Below are 22577 nucleotides of genomic sequence, written 5' to 3'. Positions count from 1 at the left end.
TTAGGTCGCTATCATAAGAGCCATCTACAACCCGACAGTCGTGACTTTAGCATGCCCAGAACACGAGATATCATAAACGGAAGTTCTTATGCAGCACCCTCAAATCCCGCTAGAGGGGGCCATAATCTAATCATGTATATGTCTCAATTAAACCTACCCACATATAAGATTTATGTAAGCCCTTTTTGAGCTATCGTGGTGACACGCACACACAAACTATAGTAAATATAGTAAATTTACGTAGAGGTTCTTACGGGACAATGAAGTGCCGCCAAGACAGTGCCACCAATACATGCACTAAATAGTATCTAAAGCTATTAGAAGTAGCACACAACTAGAGTTCCACGATCTCATACCGTCACCAAATGATGTTAATATCATTCCTTCTGATTATGCAAATAAAATCCTCATGAATTATATCAGTTGATCATATTCTCCACCAAAACACAGCCTTAATACCTTTACAAAGAATGCCATTGTAGCATTTCCACATAGAGTATGCAAATGAGGTCCTTATTTGAATAAGTTATGTTTAATGATGTTCGCCTTTACTTTCCTCACTCCACCCAGGTGTGAATGGGTACCTAACTTCGGTTGGGGAAAGTCGTATTGAGGTCATTTTGTGGCGCCGAATGGCAGCCGCACAGACCCTTACGACAGTTCCACAAAAATAATTGTGGAACAAATATGTGTATCATGTGTATTATTTGATTGCTGTAATTGTAATTTGTATTGATTATTATGTGATACCCTGCATCAATTCAGCCGTATAAAGGCTGCGACTGTACGGGTACTGTTTGGACAATAAAACCATTTATTATTTTTTTTATTTTAAATACCCCAAGTATGATACTCCAGGCAGTTACAATTATGTAATTATAACATTTTTTCATTACTTATGCAAATTAAGTGTTAATTTACATAATCAATATCTGTCTGTGTTTCTCTCGTTCTCAATTACATATGTCACAAGCTGTACTATGAAGTAGTGATTTATAGAATTTCCTAAAAAAATTATGCAAATTACATCCAGATTGGCATATTCGTCGCATACTGTAATTCCTGATTTGTTCACTGTACTGATAAGTTCACTGTTTTCACTGTTGCTTCTGTACAGTGAACGTATCATTTACAGTTAACAAATAGTTCCTGGACTTTCTTTTTTCTGAATCTGTCACCACAGTGAACATATAGTTCCGTGAAAATGTCCATTTTTCTCAGACCGTGAAATTTTGCTACCGTGAACATAAAGTGAATTACAGTAATTATTTCAAGCGTCACTTTAGCTATCTACATACCAAAATCAGGACGATAGGTTAATCGGTTCTTGAGTTATCCTCTTTTGAATATTTTAAGGAAATCGCTAGCGGCTAGGGGGCCCAAACCTACGGCACTTCTTCCCCAGAACAAGACCTACCTACCACACAAATTTCGTGACCATGGCACGTCCAGATCATAAGATATCAAAACCAGAAGTTCCGCTGCAATACCACAACAAGCCGCCAGGGGGCCCAAAATCTAATCATGTCGAGGTCTCATCAAGACCAACCCACCTACAACGTAGGCCGGCATTCCACCGGGACACATTTCTTACGTCACAGACCAGATGAACAGAATAAAGGTGTGTACTTCGTAAACCCGGGTAAAATGTGTGACCTCACAGATCAAATGATCACAACAAATACGTGAATTCTGCATTACGTATAGGTCAATACAAGACATCGTCACTATCGACAGAGAATCTGCTAGGTACCTGCCGGGTGCCTGCCGGATACCGACCAAAGAGGGTGACAAAATTTCTAACAAAATGCTACTGAAGGAAACTTTTAATTGTGACCACGACAGCCGATGCCCGCTCGACTCCTGAACCCGGCCGGGGCCAGCCGGGGTTACATCCCCGACGGGCACCGGCGTAATTGGGACCTTAGCTTTAGCAAACGTTATTGGCAGGTTGTGTCTGTTTATAAGAAGTTGTCACTGTTGACAGATTATTTCCGTCAATAAGAAGTTTGTTTTGCTACCTACAGGGTGTTTTGCAATGCGGAAACTCAACCAACTAAGCTTAAATAGTGTTCACAAATGCTAGGTGTAACTAACAAGTCGTTCGATGTATCATAGCCAGCTGCCACCGGCGCCCAGCTGCCACCCTGTGCCTACAAAGCTGGTGTGCTACGAAGATAGGTGGTTATACCGGCTGTACAAATATAGATACAGACACAAATACAAATGAATGGTACTTGATTCAACGTTATCCCTGTGCTTCCTTGTAATATTTTTGGGGACCTCATAAAGTGCGAAATGGAATGAAATGGATGTCCTCCATAAAATTAATATTGTCTATAATCATATATAATAAGCGATAAATGTTTTTGATATAACGTCGGCACTGTCAGTAATGGATCACAATAATTTTTGCCCAGAAAAGTGGACTTGTCAGCAAAGTTCTGAGGGAGACACTTCTGCATAGTACCCCTATGCAGAAATGTCCCTTTTACGGAATATTGTCTATAATCATATTTTATAAGTTAAATCCATTTTATATAACGTCGGCACTGTCAGTAATGGATCACAATAATTTTTGCCCAGAAAAGTGGACTTGTCGGCCGAGTTCGGTAGGGGGACACTTCTGCATGGGGGACACTTCTGCATAGTACCCCTATGCAGAAATGTCCCCTTCACGGAATATTTTCTATAATTATATTTCATGAGTCATAAATCTTTTTGTTATATAACGTCGGCATTGTAACCGATGGATCACAATAATTCTTGCTCAGAAAAGTGGACTTGTCGGCCAAGTTCTGTGGGGAGACATTTCTGCATGGGGGACACTTCTGCAATAGTACCCCCTATGCAGAATTGTCCCTCCATCGAACTAGACCGACAAGTCCACATTTCTGGGAGAAAATTATTGTGATCCATCAGTGACTATGCCGACGTTGTGTCCAAAAGATTCATGAGTTTAGATACATGCAATATTTCCTTATTCCGTGAAGGGGACATTTCTGCATAGGGGTACTATGCAGGAGTGTCCCCCATGCAGAAGTGTCCCCCCACCGAACTTCCAACAAGTCCACATTTGTGGGCAAATATTATTGTGATCCATCTGTGACTGTGCCGACGTTATATCTAAAAGATTTAAAACTTATAATATATGATTATAAACAATATTCTGTGTAGGGGACGTATCTGCATAGGGGTACTATATGCAGAAGTGTCCCCCATGCAGAAGTGTGCCCCCACCGAACTTGGCCGACAAGTCCACTTTTCTGGGCAAAAATTATTGTGATCCATGGGTGACTGTGCCGACATTGTGTAACAATCATTTGCTACAATAAATATTCAAAGTATAGCTTTTTTTCAGTACCTAGGGGGCATGGCAGACAGTTGCACTTAATTTATAGGTTTGCCTATCTTTGTAATTTTTCTGTTGTGAACTTATCTTAAATGATAAATAATCATCAAGATAATAATAAACGAGTGTTAACTTGATTTTTACATCACTGATATTAGCTTGGTTTTTCGTTTCAACCTTCTCTCAACGTCAACCTACATGTTTTTAGTCGGTTTGACCTTTTGTCCCTGAGGGCCTTCGTAGTTTTAGGGCCACGCCCACTTCCGGTGTCAGCTTTCAAAATACCATGGAAACTCGCTGGAGATTGACAGGGGGACATTTCTGCATGGTAGGACACTTCTGCATAGAACAACGGCACCGTTTTGGAACATTCCAAATCGTTGTCCATGATCGGAAATACAACGTGTGGAATGCCTGTTGTATTCCAAAACGTGGTCCATTCCAAAACATGATTTGGAATAACACATTTTGGAATGCAACAGATGGTATGTGCCTGTGTCAACAGAAATTGCCTATCTACCAGTCTTTTCGTTACATAGTAAGTTGACTTAACCCTTCAGTATTCCAGAACAATATTCAGCAATAGAAAATGCAACATCCTTGCTCCATACAACCATGATAGAAAACTGAATGATCTTTCTCAAAGACATGAAAACCTTTAGCAACAGAGTTAAACTTGCAATTCTGGAGAGGATTGGTTAAGACATACAGAGCGGTGCATCTGGCTAAGTCTGGGTCCTTGCACATGCGTACATAAGAAGGCTCTATTTCAGACAGCTATAACTTGGCGATGCTGTTGTTCACTTTTGGGCGAAGCTATATATTTTGGAATGTTCTTGTTCTTGAGTTTGGAACAGTCCATTATTTCCATGGGGAGGGCGATGGAGTATTTGCCCTATGCTGTATTTGCTCGGGAGCAACTGTTGGTCTTTCAAGATAATTATTGACGTTACAAAGGATCTACCAATCACGGACATAATCCACTGATGGCATCATGCCATTGATGATAAAAATTAAATGAATGAAATTGGTCAGTTGGGGGGGGGGAGTTGGCTCTGGGATTTTAGACAGTGGTGAAAGAACGATGCATCCCGTTCCCTCTGTTATTCGTGATTTAAAAATTCGTCATTGATTAATTCATAATTTCAGATGGAGAGAACCAGTGCAATCAGACTGGTGGTTTAATGACAGTTTTTCTTCTTTCCGACGTATACGAACTGTTGTGTTGGGAATTGGACTACATGTAACTGTGCCCGGAGGCAACTACTTATCAGCCTGAATGCCTGTAGAAAGCATACTTTTCACAGCTACATTTCACATGCATAGCTTGTCAAATTTCATGCATGGCATTTGCCACAGCAAGGCAAGTACAGAAAGGCATTGCACTAGTCTTCGTTAAGTCAAATCAATCTATGACAATTTAAAATTGCAGAAAAGAGCATGGAGTCCTGGAGATTATTTATCATCATTACTAACGGTTGACAGAATTCACCAACCTTGCCTGTTGAAGAATTATATTTCTTCTTGAAAGTAGGGTAGTGCAGATCACTTCACCAAAGATGAGGAACGGCTAGTAGCTCCTGCAAAGAGAACAAACATTTTGTTTTTTTCAAGGCTTTTTCAAAGGTGTTCCATGTTAAAGGGTATGTGAGCTGTCAACTATCTAACACTGACAATTTTCGAAAGCGCGTCGCTGCTAGTAATGACCATGATGATTTGAGACTTGGTGATTCGGTGGTCCATGACTTCATAGTTGCTTTTCTTTGAATCTTTTATTACTGTGTATTCGTGAGAAGCTCAAATCAGCCCGTAGGCTGCTTTTCATTCAGGTCATGAAGGAAGAGGTCAGGGTCAGGCAAAAATATAAAGATAGAGTTTACATCATTCAAAGTCCTGAAAAATCTATACACAGGTTTTTGTTTTACATATGGTACAAAGTACATGGTGCGAAAGTTCAAGTTTTGCCCCTCGTAGCTTGCGTAGGCCGAGAACGCGTTGAACGCCCCTCGGCCGCCATTTTTAAGCCGCTATTTTTATGTGACGCACCATGAATCGTGTCTTGCCCTCCCAACTATTCTAACACATTTCCCCTTGTACAATGAACCAAAGGCGCGTCAAAGATTGTAGGATGTAGGATAGTTGAGCAACAATAGGAAGACTCACCACAGTATGGATGGTTGGCAGATTTTGTCTTTCTAGTCTGAAAACTTCATTAAATGTTAGGAGTCCATTTTACACTGTTCTTCACTGCTGTGTCGTTGGAATAGTGGTTGAACAAGTTTAGATGTGAGCTCATACTGCCTATTCTCTTATGGCCCACAGGCTATAATTATATATCATTACTGTACCAGCCAGGTAAAGGTACGTTTGTTACATGTTGTTACCTTCACGGACATAATCCACTGATGGCTGGCATCATGCCATTGATGATAAAAATGAATTGAATGAAATTGGTCAGTTGGGAGAAAGTTGACTCGGGGATTTCAGAGAGTGGCGAAAGAACGATGCATCCCGTTCCCTCTGTTATTCGTGATTTAAAAATTGCGCCATTGATTATTTCATAATTTCAGATGGTGAGCGCCGGTGCAATCAGACAGGTGGTTTTATGAGAGTTTTTTGTTTCTCTCCGACGTACATGAACTGTGGTGTTTGGATTGGACTACATTTACACATGTAACTGTGTCCGGAGGCAACTACTTATCAGCCTGAATGACTGTAGAGAAGCAAACGTTTCACAGCTACATTTTACATGCATAGCTTGTCAAATTTCATGCATGGTATTTACCACAGCAATGGAAGTACAGAAAGCCATCGCACTAGTCTTCGTAAAGTCAAATTAATTTATGACAATTTATGACAGGAGATAAGAGCATGAAGTCCTGTAGATTATTCATCATTATTAACGGTTAACAGAATTCACCAACCTTGTCTGTTATGTAGAGGAAAGATATTTCTTCTTGAAAGTAGGGTGGTGCAGATCACTTCACCAAAGATGAGGAACGGCTAGTAGCTCCTGCAAAGAGAACAAACATTTTGTTTTTTTCAAGGCTTTTTCAAAGGTGTTCCATGTTAAAGGGTATGTGAGCTGTCAACTATCTAACACTGACCATTTTCGAAAGCGCGTCGCCGCTAGTAATGACCATGATGATTTGAGACTTGGTGATTCGGTGGTCCATGACTTCATAGTTGCTTTTGTTTGAATCGTTGATTACTGTGTATTCGTGAGAAGCTCAAATCAGCCCGTAGGCTGCTTTTCATTCAGGTCATGAAGGAAGAGGTCAGGGTCAGGCAAAAATATAAAGATAGAGTTTACATCATTCAAAGTCCTGAAAAATCTATACACAGGTTTTTGTTTTACATATGGTACAAAGTACATGGTGCGAAAGTTCAAGTTTTGCCCCTCGTAGCTTGGTTAGGCCGAGAACGCGTTGAACGCCCCTCGGCCGACATTTTTAAGCCGCTATTTTTATGTGACGCACCATGAATCGTGTCTTGCCCTCCCAACTATTCTAACACCATTTCCCTTGTACAATGAACCAAAGGTGCGTCAAAGATTATGTAGGATAGTTGAGCAACAATAGGAAGACTCACCACAGTATGGATGGTTGGCAGATTTTGTCTTTCTAGTCTGAAAACTTCATTAAATGTTAGGAGTCCATTTTACACTGGTCTTCACTGCTGTGTCGTTGGAATAGTGGTTGAACAAGTTTAGATGTGAGCTCATACTGCCTTTTCTCTTATGGCCCACAGGCTATAATTATATATCATTACTGTACCAGCCAGGTAAAGGTACGTTTGTAACATGTTGTTACCTCCATGAAAAATGGAGGTATTGTTTTTGGCCTGTCTGTGTGTTTCTCTGTGTGTGTGTGTGTGTGTGTGTGTGTGTTTCCGCACTTATAATAACTTCATAACGCATTTATGGATTGTAATGATATTTGGTATGCATTGGGTATGTATTTGGTATTGGTAAGTCTTAGGAGGACGAAGGTCACGGTGAAATATGGGCCTCCTGGTGGATGGCCTTGGTACTGCAGCAGAACTTTGTATCTTTTGTCCTAAACATGCTTGATAAATTGGTGACAGATAGCTTATCCTGTCAGGAATAAGCGGTGTAAGTTTGGTCCCCCTAGCAGCTTGTTCTAATACTGCAGGTTAGTTTCTGGTAAAAACTTTTAAAGCCAATACGTCAAGATAGGAACAACATATTTTCATCATTTTTGGATGTAGGTAGCTGAGAGAAAGTTGAACATAATTAAATGCAAATTATGCAAATGAGGACTTAATTTGCATAATTAATGAGGACATTCTATAATTACAGTGTTTTATATAATAGTACTGTTATACACGCAATATATTTAATCTGTGGCAGGCGGAACACCAGCAGATACCAATTATGCAAATGATGACCTTATTGGCATAATTAATGCGAACATTTTGTGACTCCTTATTGGTGAATGATGGGAATTTTATACCTTGTGACACGTGTAAGTTACTTAAAGGTTAACACAACTATGCCTATATTATGTTAATAGGGAGGTCATTTGCATAATTAATGAGGACATGTTGAAATGAAGTATGACAAAGTAGAGAAATAGAGTAGAAAACTCATATTTTATGGAGGTGTGAGATCTTCGAATTCTTGTCTAATAGTGAACTCTTGTTTCTTGTCAGCCATATATTGTTTCTACGATTTCAGACTGAGGCTGCAGTACACTTCACCACTGCGAGGGAGTGAGCTCAAAATGCCTCCCCAACACCAAGAAGACGGCATTTGCAAGCCATTTTTAGAACATTTCCCTCCGTTTTCTAGATACAGTGTATATGTTTGTGAGAAAGTTTTAATCGTTACTTAGCCAAGTTACGTTACCATCCAATCCACATTTTGTTTGGATTCTGTACCTCTGTTTCTCTGTTGTTTATGTATTATTTATTCTCAAACGGTGTCGTATAAGCCCACACGGGCTGGGCGTGGTATGCGCACGACACGAAAATAAAGTTTCATTCATTCATTCATTCATTCATTCATTCATTCATTCATTCATTCATTCATTCATTCATTCATTCATTCATTCTAGCTCTGGTCCGTTACTCTGATTACTCCTTGCCAAACGGTCTGATCTACTAATCTTCAAGCAGGTCCCATGATGGCAAAAGATAGTATCAAACTTGCGTATTGGACCCTCTCTGGCGACTGGGTACTGTCTGGGCAATTTAATTCTGGATTTTGCCAGCCTAGGACCTGCTTGGAGTTTACTGATCTAGCACCATCTAAATATTTACCCAATATGGTCAGCCTGCTTTTACAAAAATTCTAGCTATTGAATGTTTCTTCGAAACAGTGCAGCATACAGTACTTTCCATTGGCATTTTTTATGTGGATTGAATTTATTATTATTATTTATATTCTAAATGGCAGTCTTCATGTCAATTAGAAATAAATATTGAGAGTAGCCTAAAGATACAATAATGTTTCTAGGTGTCTTTTTCAGGCAGCTATGTTTCTTGTTCAGTTACAACAAATATTATGTTACTTTAATATACAAATGTTACATGCAAATCAAACACTAAGCTTTATTTTCAAGTGTAATACATACATACACATACTAGTAACTTGAACAACTTTAGATATAAAAACATAACTAAAATGTCTATAAACACTACAAGAAGTACACATATATAAAAAGAAAAATGGGACTACAAAACTACATTCTGCTTCTTCCAACAATTGTCTTGAAATATGGTATCTAGTTAATTGTAGAATTACAAACTACGACTATATTATTCTAGAACTAACTTGGCTTTAGTTTTCGAATACTTCTCTTCTCACTATCATTCGAAACTCTGTGCCCAAATCTAACAAAACAATATAGATAAGTAGATGAGTGTGATAAGTAGATTAAGAAAAATCTAACAGGATCCATACAAACAGTTTCCGGGTTTTGCTAAGAAAAAACTGTCTTGTTCCTGGGTAGAAAGAACTAACAAACAAATGAAAAGCTGTGTTAGCAAGAAATGAAAAGCTGTGTTACAAAGACTTCATGCTAAGAAAAAGCTTCACATCCGAGTATATCCATAAATCAATATGCAATATTTTTAGAGGCCTTATAATCACCGCCTGAACACCCGTTTGCTTGGAATTGATTGAAGGAGGGAACAGAAATGAAGAAATATTTTAAGCTATGTTTTCTACATTTTGCACAGTAGATAAATATACACTTGCAAAACTTTAGTGAATTAATTTTTGTTGTTTTCATTTCACAAATTCGCCCCATATTTAGCAATACTTAATACCTCCAATAGCCTATTGACTGGAAAAATTTCTTTGTTTTTATATCCATTAAACAGTTTAAAGTGCACAGAATAATGTCATATTTAATACATCTTGATACAATGTATGTATTGATGCGTGGCTTTAACATGCAGTTCTGTAATATGTCGTCTGCCTATATATGATATATAAGCTATATATACAAGCAATTGTAATCTCTAAATATGAATATAAGCAATATTTTTTTTTCCTTTTTGATTGTATGTTTTTCTTTGCAGCTAATTGTCATTAATATATTCTTACGGTGCACTTGTACTGTATACTAGCATGCACTGTGTTTGTGACTGAAAATATTGGATGTATACATTTTATTATCTACGCCAAGAAGGTTATGTTTTCAGTAGCGTTTGTCTGTTTGTCCGTCTGTTTGTGAACAGCATAACTCAAGAAGCTTAATACACATTGTCATGTAACTTGGGAGGTGGGTAGGTCTTGGTGAGACCTAGAAATGATTTAATTTCGGGCCCACTGGGGGGTTTTGTTGGTGCTGCAGCAGAACTTACGGTTTTGATATCTCACGATTTGGACATGCTAGGGTCACGAATTTCGGTTGGTAGGTAGCTCTTGAGGTTGAAAAGAAGTGACATGAGTTTGGGCCCCCTAGCAGCTTGTTCTGGAACTGCAGGAGTGTTTCTTTAAAAATCTACGAAGGTCGATAACTTAAGAACCGGTTGACGGATTGTCATGATTTTTGGTATGTAGGTAGCTAACGTGATGCTTGACATAATCAGATGATAAACAATTATGCAAATCAGGAGCTAATTAGCAGAATTCATGAGGAAATTCTATAAATCTGCTTCATTTGATAATATGACTATGAAACACTTGTGACATGTAATTGAGAACGAGAAAAACATCTGAGCATATAGATTATGTAAATGAGGACCTAATGTACATAATTAATGGGAAATTGTTATAATTTCACAGTTGGAAGTTAGTTGGAGGTAAACATCAATGAAGAGAATTTATTCACATTATGACCCCATTTGCATAATTTATGAAGAAGTGCTAGAATAGCCTTTTTTGTAAAAAATAAGGCTGTCGTTTGGTGGAGAATATTATCAACTGATGTAATCCATGCAAATGATTAAAATTGTATAATTCGTCAAACGGAAGGGTCAACATCTTTTGCCGAAGGTATGAGATCGTGGAACTCTTGTTATTAATATCTTCGGTACACAATGTACGATTTAGTTCAGTGAAACTAAATTCCGTATACTTCATATTCCTGGTTACAATCAACAAACAAGCCTTGTATTCTGGTCCTACGTTATCTACAAAATAAGAATATATAATGTTTCCTTCTTGGCAAAAAGCTTCTCCTCTTTCGCTCTCTTCCCTTGTAGTTTCCTAATTCAGCAATGAGGCATATGTCTGCAAAAGTAAACAAAAGGTAAACAACACTCTTTGATCTTTCCCATTTAAGAAAAAAAAATAGTGGAAACGGTAGTTTTCGTAATAAGACCCTTAATTACCATTTGATAATTTAAAGGTTAATTACTTTATTCAAGATTTAATTAATTAATTTATACATGTATAATTATTCTGGATTCTTGAAAAAGACGAATAAAGTCGAAACCGGTTGAATTCCGTCTCATCGCTGTCATTTTCCCACAACGCTATAAATGATGCATTTACATGTATATAAAACTTTACCTTGTGATCTTAAACAGAAAAACAAATATAAATCCTCATATGTAAAACTTTACCTTGTGATCTTGAACATAAAAACAAATATAAAACCTTCTATGTTAAACTTTACCTCGTGATCTTGAACATAAAAACAAATATAAAACCTTCTATGTAAAACTTTACCTTGTGATCTTGAACATAAAAACAAATATAAAACCTCCTATGTAAAACTTTACCTCGTGATCTTGAACATAAAAACAAATATAAAACCTTCTAATAAAGTATGTAAAACTTTACCTCGTGATCTTGAACATGAAAACAAATATAAAACCTTCTATGTAAAACTTTACCTTGTGATCTTGAATGATCCGATCCAGTGTTGCCTTCAGCTCCGGGAAAGTTGGCCTGTTCTCAGGAAGAGTTTCCCAGCAGCTCTTCATCTCTTCGTAACTGTTGGGTACAAAATATTTACATCAGTGAAACAAGTCAGTTAGTCAAATTAGGGTGTCATGTAGCTTTACGTAGCAGTACAAAAATTTATATATACATGTACTAATCCCTCATGTCACACACACACACAAACGCACGCGCACACACACACACACACACACACACACACACACACACACACACACACACACACACACACACACACACACACATACAAAGATACACACGCACACACACACACACATATATACACACACAACTTGAATACAAGTCCGTAGACGTACACATCTTGGGGACAAAAATCGGGTTTCTCCAGCCTGTAGCCACTTGGGAGAAGCTCCATAAGCTCTTTGCCTGTCATCCGGCCGTACGGTTGTTTACCTGGAAGAGCAAGTAAAAAGTATGAAACTGGTAAAAAGCTCATTTATGGTCGTAAAACATCATATTAATGGAACGACTATCACAGAACAACTAAAATGGTCCAATAAACCTATGATTATTTAACATACAATGCCGTATTCATCAGATGAAGTGAGAGATTTGGGGTAACATGTCAAATACATGTTCGAAGGAATTTTAATGTCAAACTTAGTGCAATGTACATAGAGATGGCAAATGTTTTTGTGCAGTCCTTACCCATTGTCATGATCTCCCACAAAAGGATACCAAAGGACCATCTGAAATGCGACAAATACAACTGCTGTAACGTATACCATGCCATGTGTTATAATCAATGTTAGATTCCCAATGTTAACTTCTGACTAAGAGGTCACGAATAAGACAGTTCATTTTACTTAAGTATGGACTCCGGCTGTGTCAATCTTAGCTCCCCAATCTGAGGCCATTCTACACAAGCAATACGGTAAAGGCAAAATAGCATGTAATGATCTGAAGGTGACACTTCACGTTGGAAACAAATATAGGTCTATTTCAGTGCTGGCATTTTATTTTTAAGTGTTATCTAAAACTGCCATATATGTACAATACATACACATCGCTTTGGGTGGTGTACACGTGGTAGAACAGGGACTCGTATGCAATCCATCGGATGGGTAGCTGGCTCTGAACGGGAAAATGAATGTTAAGATGCATTAGATTCCTAGCGTTTGCACTAAGTTTTGTCTGCTTCACAGTAAACGAACATATTTTATTATACTGTATGGAAAATAAATGAGATTCAACTTAAAAAATCTTCATAAGCTTCGCAGTGCAAATGTTTATAATTCACAAAGATCTACAATTACATTTACATATGATTCATATTACCAACTAGCCTACAAGATTTAAGTCACATGGTCTGTTAATGGTAGACCGGACCAAACAAAAAATATTAACCCCTAAAAGGGGCTCACAAAACGATAAGTAAACCGCTCTACCTGGTGAGACAACTATGTCATCCCAGTCAGGTAAGCACATACCCCACCGACCCAACCCCCGAGCCACCCCTTTAAGTCACATGTTTATACAATATTGTATAATATAGTATTGCTTACATCGACTAAAACAAGCATATCACACATACAATATCTCATGTCATCCATTCATAGTGGTTAATCCAAATGTCTAGAACAACATATCTGATCGTAGACATGTCAGGGACTCAAAATCAACATGGTGATTTCTATGAACCTCTGATATATTTGTTCGGATTTATTGAGTAAAGTACCATGCATCTAGTAAGGGCTTTGCTGTTCTACATTAATTTTATTGGACATGTGGAGTGCGAGAATCTACCTTCGTGGTCTTGACGTACTCAGACTCCTCGTAGATATCCCGCGACAGACCAAAGTCTGAGATCTTGGCCGTCAGGTCCTTTCCAAGGAGAACGTTCCTGGCGGCAAGGTCACGATGGACACACTGCATGGAGGAACGATTAGATTGTGACGCCATAGTGCACTGATATTAAAACGTGACAGAAACCAGATCCCATATGAAGAAACGATATAAAGTTACAGGTTAATTAATATTTAGCGATTTAGTACACAACTCAGTTTACTGTTACGGGCTATGAACACGGCTATGAGTGCAGTATAAGACCACGTACAGATTCTAATTATGCGAATATCTACAAAAAGAAGTACTACATGTATTACGAATTTGCAATCACAAAGAGCAAATCGTAGCCCATCCACGCAGTAACATGCTCTGTGTACCTGCATGGAAGCCAGGTGACTCATCCCATTTGCTATGTCTATACCAAACGTGATCAGTTGTTCCATCGGCAACAGAATCCCGGAAGTGGCAATGTCTTTGTCGTCTGTCTTGTTAAGCTCCTTAGGGCGGTTGTTTCTCAGCCAGTCCTTCAGACATCCATTGAGTGCGAACTCAACAACAAGTGTCAGCGGGCCTACAGCGGATCGTTTAAACAAATACTCTTAACCCTTGTCCTGCTGGCATTCCTGGCACAATATTTTTCAATAATTTCATGTCTTAATTAGATCATAGACCCCCGAATTTTTTGCCCTGCAGTGGCATAGTTACTTCCGCATTCGTTGCGTTTCGCTGCGGTGTGATGCGTTGCACGAGAAATACCCCCAAATCGTACCTATACAGGGTGTTATATAGATGGTACTGAATGTGCCGCGCGACATATGTTGCGCACAGCAGGACAAGGGTAGCAAGGTAAGTTTTTAACGTGACAAACGTGCATAATCTCATATTTTGAGTGATATTAATGATGACATGTTCAGTTGTAATTTTTTGTCTCCAATAGAAAGGGAGCCATTGCTCTTTTTCGAAGACAAGTAATATTACCATGAAAAGTTACCTCACAATTGAAACTACAAAACAATAAAACCAGGTTGAATTCTTACCTCCCACCGTACAAGCACCAACCAGACTAATGATATTCACATGACGACCGACGGTGACCAGAATGTCCAGCTCTCCAATGAGGTCCTCTTTGTCCTTTTCCTCTGCAGATGCTAAGTAAATAGACGGCGTCATTTGCAAATTGATTGTGTAACAGAAATTACTGTCCTGGCATAATTGATTATGCCTTTTCATAGATGTGAGCTGAGACACATAATGAACAATGCACCCCCCACTCCCTACCACGCCCCTCACATTTCCCGTCAATGTATGCGTAATGTGCTTATTTATTTTGTTTACCGAATGAAAACATGTTGTTTTCGCTCAGTTTCTTCTTTTCTTCTCACTGACCTGACCCAATGTTGTGTCTGTTACCATGGTAACTAATTTTGGGTGACATCTTGCAATTTTATAGCAGGAGGGATTTAGACTCTTGCCTGACCATATATGAATGTTTTGAGGAAAAATTAACAGAGAAGGCTATATGCGAAGGTAAACATTATGCATTTGCCTTGCAAATGTTACCTTTCTAGTTTACTTCAGGCATTTTGAAAATTCTTTAAAAAAATTCTTTTTAAATGCTAAGGACATCTTTAACTATTTGTAATGTATATAACACACCTTTCAGTGTCTTGACTGCCACGGTCTGGGTGACGCCTCTCTTCCTCAGCTCCCCCATACGGACCTCTCCAAACTGCCCCTTCCCCAGGATTTTACCCAGCTTCAAGCTAGAACGGTGGATTTCCCAGTCAGGGTGGAGAGGCTTGCTGCTCTCGGTGGACTCCTAGAATGAGAGATGAAAGCAAAATAGATATATTTGATATGCTTAATTAAGTTCGCACCATATTCCTGTGCAGTAGAGATTCTATAGGGATGATGGGATCTATTAGGGCCACTCAACCGCATGGTCAACAGTGTTTACCAGACAAATTTGACCGAGTGTTGACGTCAAATTTCAGAGAAACCAGATGAAAAATCTCACCGGGTCACTCTATTGAAGAAGATCGGAGTGACCGGTGGAAAGCTCTAGAGAGTTATCTCTTGTGTTGGTTCACAAGTGTTATCTTTAAGCATCTATTTGGGATGCTTTTCTTTAAATTCTATTCCTATAAATAATGACAAGGAATACCAAAAGACGATACTCTGTTCCCTAATTACATATCTAATGTTGAATTTTTGATGGTGCACCTAAAGCCATTTAAAAAGAATAATGTACTTTAATGCTTTATTGCTTATTGTTTCCACATTGTATGAAAAGCAAGACAGAATTAAAAGCAATGGATAAGACGAACGACCCGTACCTGATTGTCCTTCAGCTCTTGAAGGGCCTTTTGTAATTTTGCCCTCGGTCCGATCTCTGGAACGAGCTCAGCGAGCATATCACTGGTCAGTGACATGGCTCCTTCCCCGTCTACTTCGTGCCCTGGGGACCAGACGAACAATTACATCAACAATAATCTATAGTATACTGACCTGGAAATTTCTTAATTTGACGTGCCTATTGCAGAATGGAGGGGAGACAAAACAGGCGATTGCTTGCCTCTGGTAGTTATCTCCCCTGCGTTACAAAGTGTACATTACGAGATCTAATAGTCCTATCAAACACGTATTGAAGCTACATCAGCAGCTGTAGCAACACCAAGTACTTGGTTCTAGGAAATGAAGAAAATTATAAGTATAACTCTACTTACGCCTGAATGCTGCAGCATACTTGCCAAATCCCCTGGCCTTCAGGAATTCCACTACGTCGTCAACAGTAACAAGGTCTGCGATGCTGTAAATAGTCTGCAATACATACGTGAGTCGTGATGTGCTAGACGTCAACGTCTGTAGCCTTAGTCGGTACAGATACATGTATGTTACCCGGTTTGCTAACACAATGCATTGGAATCTACATATAGTTCTATATAATACAAGAAATGATATACACCAGGCTAACTTGGATGGTAAAAATGCATTAATAAAAAATTACCATGCATATTACAACGTTTTTTCACTTAGATAGTAATAGCACTACGTATGCAAACAATGCGATATTGACATTAAGATGGTAAACTGGTAAAATGGAATAGGAAAATCGACGGAAGTGTGCATTTCAGTTACCGTTTCATACGGTGAAGTGTCCTCAACCAATGCTGTAGGATTCTCAGCAGATTTCTTCATGGGTGTTTCGTCTTCTGTGATTATCTTCAGTTCTATCTGAGGACCTGTAGGGTCCTGGTCGTCTTCGGATTTCCTTTTCCTTTAACATATAAACGATCAAATCAGACAGAGTGCTTAGCTATGACACATGAATCATGATTACATTTTATGAACGGAGTATTTACGTACCTGTAACAAACTATCCCCACTGTTACAAGAATAACCACCAGTAGAGCAGACACACTGCCGCCAACGATAGCAGCAACAGGTACAGGCTGGTCTAGAAGGAAATCACCACAATAACGTTATATCAATTTGTATTGGGAAACTAAAACTTTACTCCTCTTTGTACATATGCGGTGAAAAGTGGCCATAAACAATCATCCTGACAATCATAACAAAAAAGGATCAACTTTGAATGGTATCTTATCCATAACAATTACCTTGCTTGACCGTTTCTGTGATCACAGGCACAATATAACCACTTGTTCTGAATAACTGGAAATGACACAGAGTATCAACAATATAATTTCCAATTGAAATGTACCCAACGCATCACTTTTAAAAGAATACATACAACAAAATAATTAAAAAAATGAAAAATTAAAACTCAAAAGGAGGCATGGCTCAATGAACACGTATAACTACGGTAAAAATACAATTTCCGTGTTCCGCTTGCGTCTCCTGGCACTAGTGTCCACGTAGCACCGTGCTGCTGCTGTGTACTTCTCCCCGGGGTGGAGCTCTTTGTTTCCAGGTTCCTTTGCGAGACTGGGATCGGCAAGTTCACTCCGCTCACAGCACCACTCGTGACCACAAGGTCCGCCATCGCCAATTTGTACGACATCAGTTTTTCCGTACAGCTCTCTGTCGAAATGCCATAAAAGACCAATGTGGTGCAAAGCATTTGTCATTAATGCAATGAAAGCAATAAATTTAAAAAAAAATGCTTTGCATTGAAACTTAATTGCTGCCGAAAGATTTTTTTACCTTGCATAAAAGATCCTACAGCATTAGCTGAACGTTCTTTTATGTTCGCAGAACATATATGACAATCACCTGGTTGTAACATATAGTGTCATTGAAGGATGTATAAATGATTAAGCTTACCCTGAGAGCGATAAAGCCACATAAGGTTCAGTTTTCCCTTCTTCAGGAGCATTATCAGTAAGGATGACGTCTGGTTCTCCAACTCTTGTTTTCAGGTCAGCAAGGCTCTCGGATTCAGTCATCTTGATGACGATGACTTGGCAACAGCTTAAGAATGCCATCAGGAATGTGATCGGTAAGTTTTCAAGAATGCATCGATATATATACTCTATGTAAAGTTTTACTTCTTTTTATTGGAGATGTAAAAGTACCAAAAGAAGAATAGAAGGAAAATAATACAAATTGTGGTTTTGTACAGTTAGCCCTGATTAATGGTTGTGGCAAGGACATCTGATATTAGAAGCACGTACCGTATGGGACCATTCCTCTCGCTCACTTTCGGAAGGACCATGGGGAAAGATGTTGGCGAAGCCCTCAAAGGTGGGTTGGTATATGCAGGGAATACTGGGAGAGGAGGTGGTTTACATTGGTAAATGGACATGTTGACAGCGTTACTTAAGAAAAACTATGTTTTACTTCGACGTAATTGAGCATACGATCATCTGCCGCAGAACCGCAATTTCATTTAAATCCCTACTATGGCATGCGGGAGAAATAAGACGTTAACACGAAATGAGATATTCAAATAATGATTTTCCTTTAATATTTTGTTTGCTAATTGCAATATTCGTAATATGACTACTCCTCACCAACTCTTGTTGGCACTTCACAAGTGAACTCTTGTCCCTTGTCTCCCTCGGCGCAGGTTAACGCACGAACTGTAACTCGGACCAACGAGTTGGCGGGGAGCTCATCCAGTGACTTGGACCACTGTTGTTGATCTGAACCAAACGTATCAGAGCTGATGCCTAGCTCAGACTCATCTGGATTGAGACGTGGCGTGTCTGTATATGTAACCTGTGTGGAAGGCAAATATAGTTAATAATGAGATATCTTTCGATAATGTTTTACCGACGCAAAAACCATAACAAAATGCAAACTGCGGCTTCTCGCTCATGCCATTTTACCTACATTGTACCCTGTCAGCCTCCCTCTGGTTTCTGCAGGAGCTGTCCAGGTTACTCCACATTCACTGTTTGCCATTCTTGTCACAGTCGGGGCATTTGGACCTGATGACAATAAGTAGTAGATTTTAGACTTCATAACTTCTGGGAAGTATGCAATCCTTGGGTTAATGAATTCCTCCATACCTGCTGCCTCCATGCCAGATTCACTGGTACTTTTGCAATTCTGCCTTTCTTTCTTAATTTGGTCAGATAGACAAACCTAGGAAATGTGTCAGTTACGTAGACGTGATTTCTACTTTATTTTTAAGTAAAAAATTAATACTTACATCCGTCACTCGTACGGGTCATATATGGGTAACTCTCATTCCCACGGTAGAAGGTGTTAATAGCTGACACCTGTTAGGTGTAAACGAAACAAATCAAATGGGTCTTTTATTTCTTTTAACAATATCATTGATTCACTTGACCATTCCTAAAACCCAGTAATTGTAATATTGCATCATTATAGGATCCATGGTTTGGCAACTATTTCTTAAATTCTTTAGACATTCTTTAGTCATGTATATGAATTTGTTACAGAAAATATGAAAAAAAATTAAGACAGCAACAAGGTGTTGCAGTTTCTACTTACAGTGACAGAGTAGTTCCTTGCGGGCTGTAGGTGTGACGATGTGACCACAGCTGTCAGGTTCTCCTGCTGCAGTCCTGACGTCATGTTCTCCTGGTAGAACGGTTCCCCGTCGGTCCTGTTGTACAGGCTGATTCGGTACGCCTGCAGCTGACCGTGGATGTGGTCAGGGCGCCGCCAGGCTACACGCAGCTGGACCGGCCGGGGGAGGTTTGGCGTCTGGCAGTTACAGTCGTGCTGGTCTGCAAACGTCTGGATAACTGGAACTGCCGGATCTATTGGCCATTTGTAGATAGGAATGCATAATGAATGTACGCCTCGGCTTAAGATTTTTTTCTTGCATCTTTTTTATATAATAATACTTAGGAGGAACTATTCGGATATTATGAATCTCCTGTCCAAACCAGCAGCTGCTTACATGTCATCTATTAATCTCCAAGCAGATCTTTTTGTGGGGGTAAGACAGTATCAAATTGGCCAGTCTGTATCCATTTTCCCGCCCTTGGGTGGGGAAATAGATACAGACTGGCCAATTTGATACTGTCTTACCCCCACAAAAAGATCTGCTTGGCGATTACTTTATTATGGTGGTGGGCCATCTTGGTGGGATATCTATTATGCTAACATTCAACTCATTGCTGCATTCTGTATAGAGGCCATTTCTATTTTGAATGATGCACTACTCACAATATTCCAACGTCCTTGTGATGTCACAGTCACCAAAGACACCTTCCCCTGCACTATTCACCCCTCGCACCCGGAATGTGTAGTTTGTGTACGGATCTAGGTCCCCAATAGCGGTTGTGGTCCTGTCGTCCGTACTTGTAACTTGTAGGATAAACGCATCTTCACCACACGACTCCGACGTTCTGTATTGTACCTTGTAGTTGAGGATCTCCCCGTTTGTTTCTATCGGAGGATCCCAGGTCAGGTGGACAGAGTTGTGTGAGGCTGGTACGGCTGCCAAATTGTGGGGAGGACCCGGAGCTGCAAATGTAATGAAGCACCATCTGTGATTAGGCAGCAATTAACGTTAAACTCGGCATACTTACTGTTGTGTGCAGTAATATATAAAGGGCGACAAATGCCACGTAAAAAGCCAAAGATGATAAGAATCCTTACGTGCTTCGTCAGTAGTTCCCGTCCCGTTGCCAGGATCGCTCCATCCCAAAGAGTTGTTCACCCGCACTTGAACATCGTACATGGCGGCCGGCCGTAAGCCGCGGATGTATACATCGCCGTTATCATCAGAAACTCTAGCTGATGACCATGCTCCCCAGTCATCCTTGCCGCTCTGTTTGTAGCGTACTTGGGAGTCGAAGATGTTACCGAGGTTACCGGTTACTCCTACTGTCCACCTGATGTGTAGGGCTGTAGAGTTAACTGCCGTAACGCTCACTGTCACGTCACCAGGGCTTTCTGTAGTTCCGACAATATTAAAAGTTTATGGATGCGCACATTTCAGTTACAGGCAAAGTACATTTGAGGTAGATGTTCATGTTAACACTGTGTCACAATGTAAACTTGAGAGGTTTGGTTGAAATTCGATGAAAGATTGTGCATTCTTCTGAACTTTAACTTATATGAGATACATAATATCAGTTTACCATATACTATACGGTAAACTGATATATGTATCTAATGTATCCCTAAATATGCATTTCATTTATATATATGTATATATTGAAGAATCTTATTGCATTTTCATTCCCCGGGATAAATGCAGGGAACGATGAAAATACAATGTACTAGAAACGAACTACAACAATAATAAACAGATAACTAGATCTAAGGTATAAAATGCTAAAAACTATGTAAGGTAGTATAGATCGAAGTTCTTATCGTTTCTTCTTCTTTTAAACAGTTCGAAACATACTGACATACCTAATTCGTTATAACTACATTTGTAAATGAAATTATATTCAAAAGTGTCTTGTTTTGATTCAGTTTACATTTTAAATCATTTCATACCTGTGTATATTAAAAAGATAATTGGAAATTAGTCATCACGCATAGCAATAAGACTAATCTTATGAATCCTATATTTGTAAAAAAAAAATCACAGTTCACAGTTTACGGCATGGCACCCGGTCGCACAATCATGCATGCTTTTTTGTGCCTGTAGAAACAGCAGGACCTATTAGGTCTAGTCTAAATCAAGGTAAGAATTATGTTTTAAATTAAATTTATGACTTACTTACCTTGTTCACAAAATGCACCGTACCATCCCGTGGGACATGCACAGATGTACAATCCGGAATCCTCCGGTCCAGATGTAAGGGTTCCCCCGTTCTCACATGGTCTAAACGATGATGCTGTTAAGTAAAGTAGTGCGAGAGACAATGACTCTGCTGTAATACTCATTGTAAACAACCGCATTCTCTTTTCATTTATTTGTACCATTTACGTATTAACTTAAATGGAAATATTAAGGGCACAAAGTGTAATGAGTTAAACTCCTACCAGGAAAATCAACTGGCCTGACCATCATCACTGTTTTCTTTAAGGAATACGCGTAACCCAACCAAGTGTTCCAGACAATTCCATCTGCCCAGGAGCAGGAGGGTGGAGCAGGTACTGAACAGCCTGTCAGATACTGTCCGTTCAACAAGGCCCTGCCACAACTTGGAGGGTACCACCAGCCTCCTTGTCCGTATGTGACGGCACAGCTGACAATGGCACCTGCATTATCCTGGTCAGTTGTAGAAAATTGTCTGTTGTTGATGCTGTCACGTCCACCTCGTGTGGACAGATCCAAACTATCAGTAGCATCCCCGCTGTATCCGTCGATCTTTGCCGTGTACTTGCTGCTGGCATCTCCCACAGAAAACGTGCTGTACCGCGCAAATCGGCTGTTCATTTCCCAGTCTTCCAAGTACACGTACAGTTCGTTTTGTTTCTGTGTTGTCAGGCTGTGGATGTTCCCCAATCCCAGCCAGTATTCTCTACTGGCATTACCATATCCCTGCTCGTACTCAGTCCAAGTTTTGTCAAACGGGACAGAACCGTCCTGACGCCGCTGTATGACCGTCCACCCACCGCCATCAGTGTCCATGTCACAGTAGGCTTGGAATGGGTGTGGGTGGCCGATGGTGTAAACATGACTGTACTGAA

The 22577-nt window shown here is 39.5% G+C and overlaps 1 protein-coding gene across 1 annotated transcript; it reads right to left on the bottom strand.

Moving 5' to 3' along the window:
* Positions 1 to 10843: 10843 nt before the first annotated feature.
* On the bottom strand, positions 10844 to 16987 carry LOC109471744 (fibroblast growth factor receptor 1-like). The gene is made up of 13 exons (XM_019771095.1): positions 16908 to 16987; positions 16680 to 16818; positions 16268 to 16361; positions 15878 to 15999; positions 15198 to 15360; positions 14579 to 14689; positions 13919 to 14112; positions 13500 to 13622; positions 12757 to 12827; positions 12402 to 12442; positions 12050 to 12146; positions 11666 to 11765; positions 10844 to 11057 (listed from the first exon to the last, which is right to left on the bottom strand). The coding sequence occupies exons 2-13, from the start codon at positions 16737 to 16739 to the stop codon at positions 11034 to 11036; spliced, it is 1200 nt and encodes a 399-aa protein (XP_019626654.1). The 5' UTR covers positions 16740 to 16818; positions 16908 to 16987; the 3' UTR covers positions 10844 to 11033.
* Between the last annotated feature and the right edge of the window lie 5590 nt (positions 16988 to 22577).

Source organism: Branchiostoma belcheri, unplaced genomic scaffold (assembly GCF_001625305.1).
Source record: "Branchiostoma belcheri isolate BF01 breed outbred unplaced genomic scaffold, Haploidv18h27 scaffold257, whole genome shotgun sequence".
Classification (NCBI taxonomy): domain Eukaryota; kingdom Metazoa; phylum Chordata; class Leptocardii; order Amphioxiformes; family Branchiostomatidae; genus Branchiostoma; species Branchiostoma belcheri.
The sequence above is the reverse complement of the archived record's forward strand: the minus strand, read 5'-3'. Positions and strand labels throughout refer to the sequence as shown.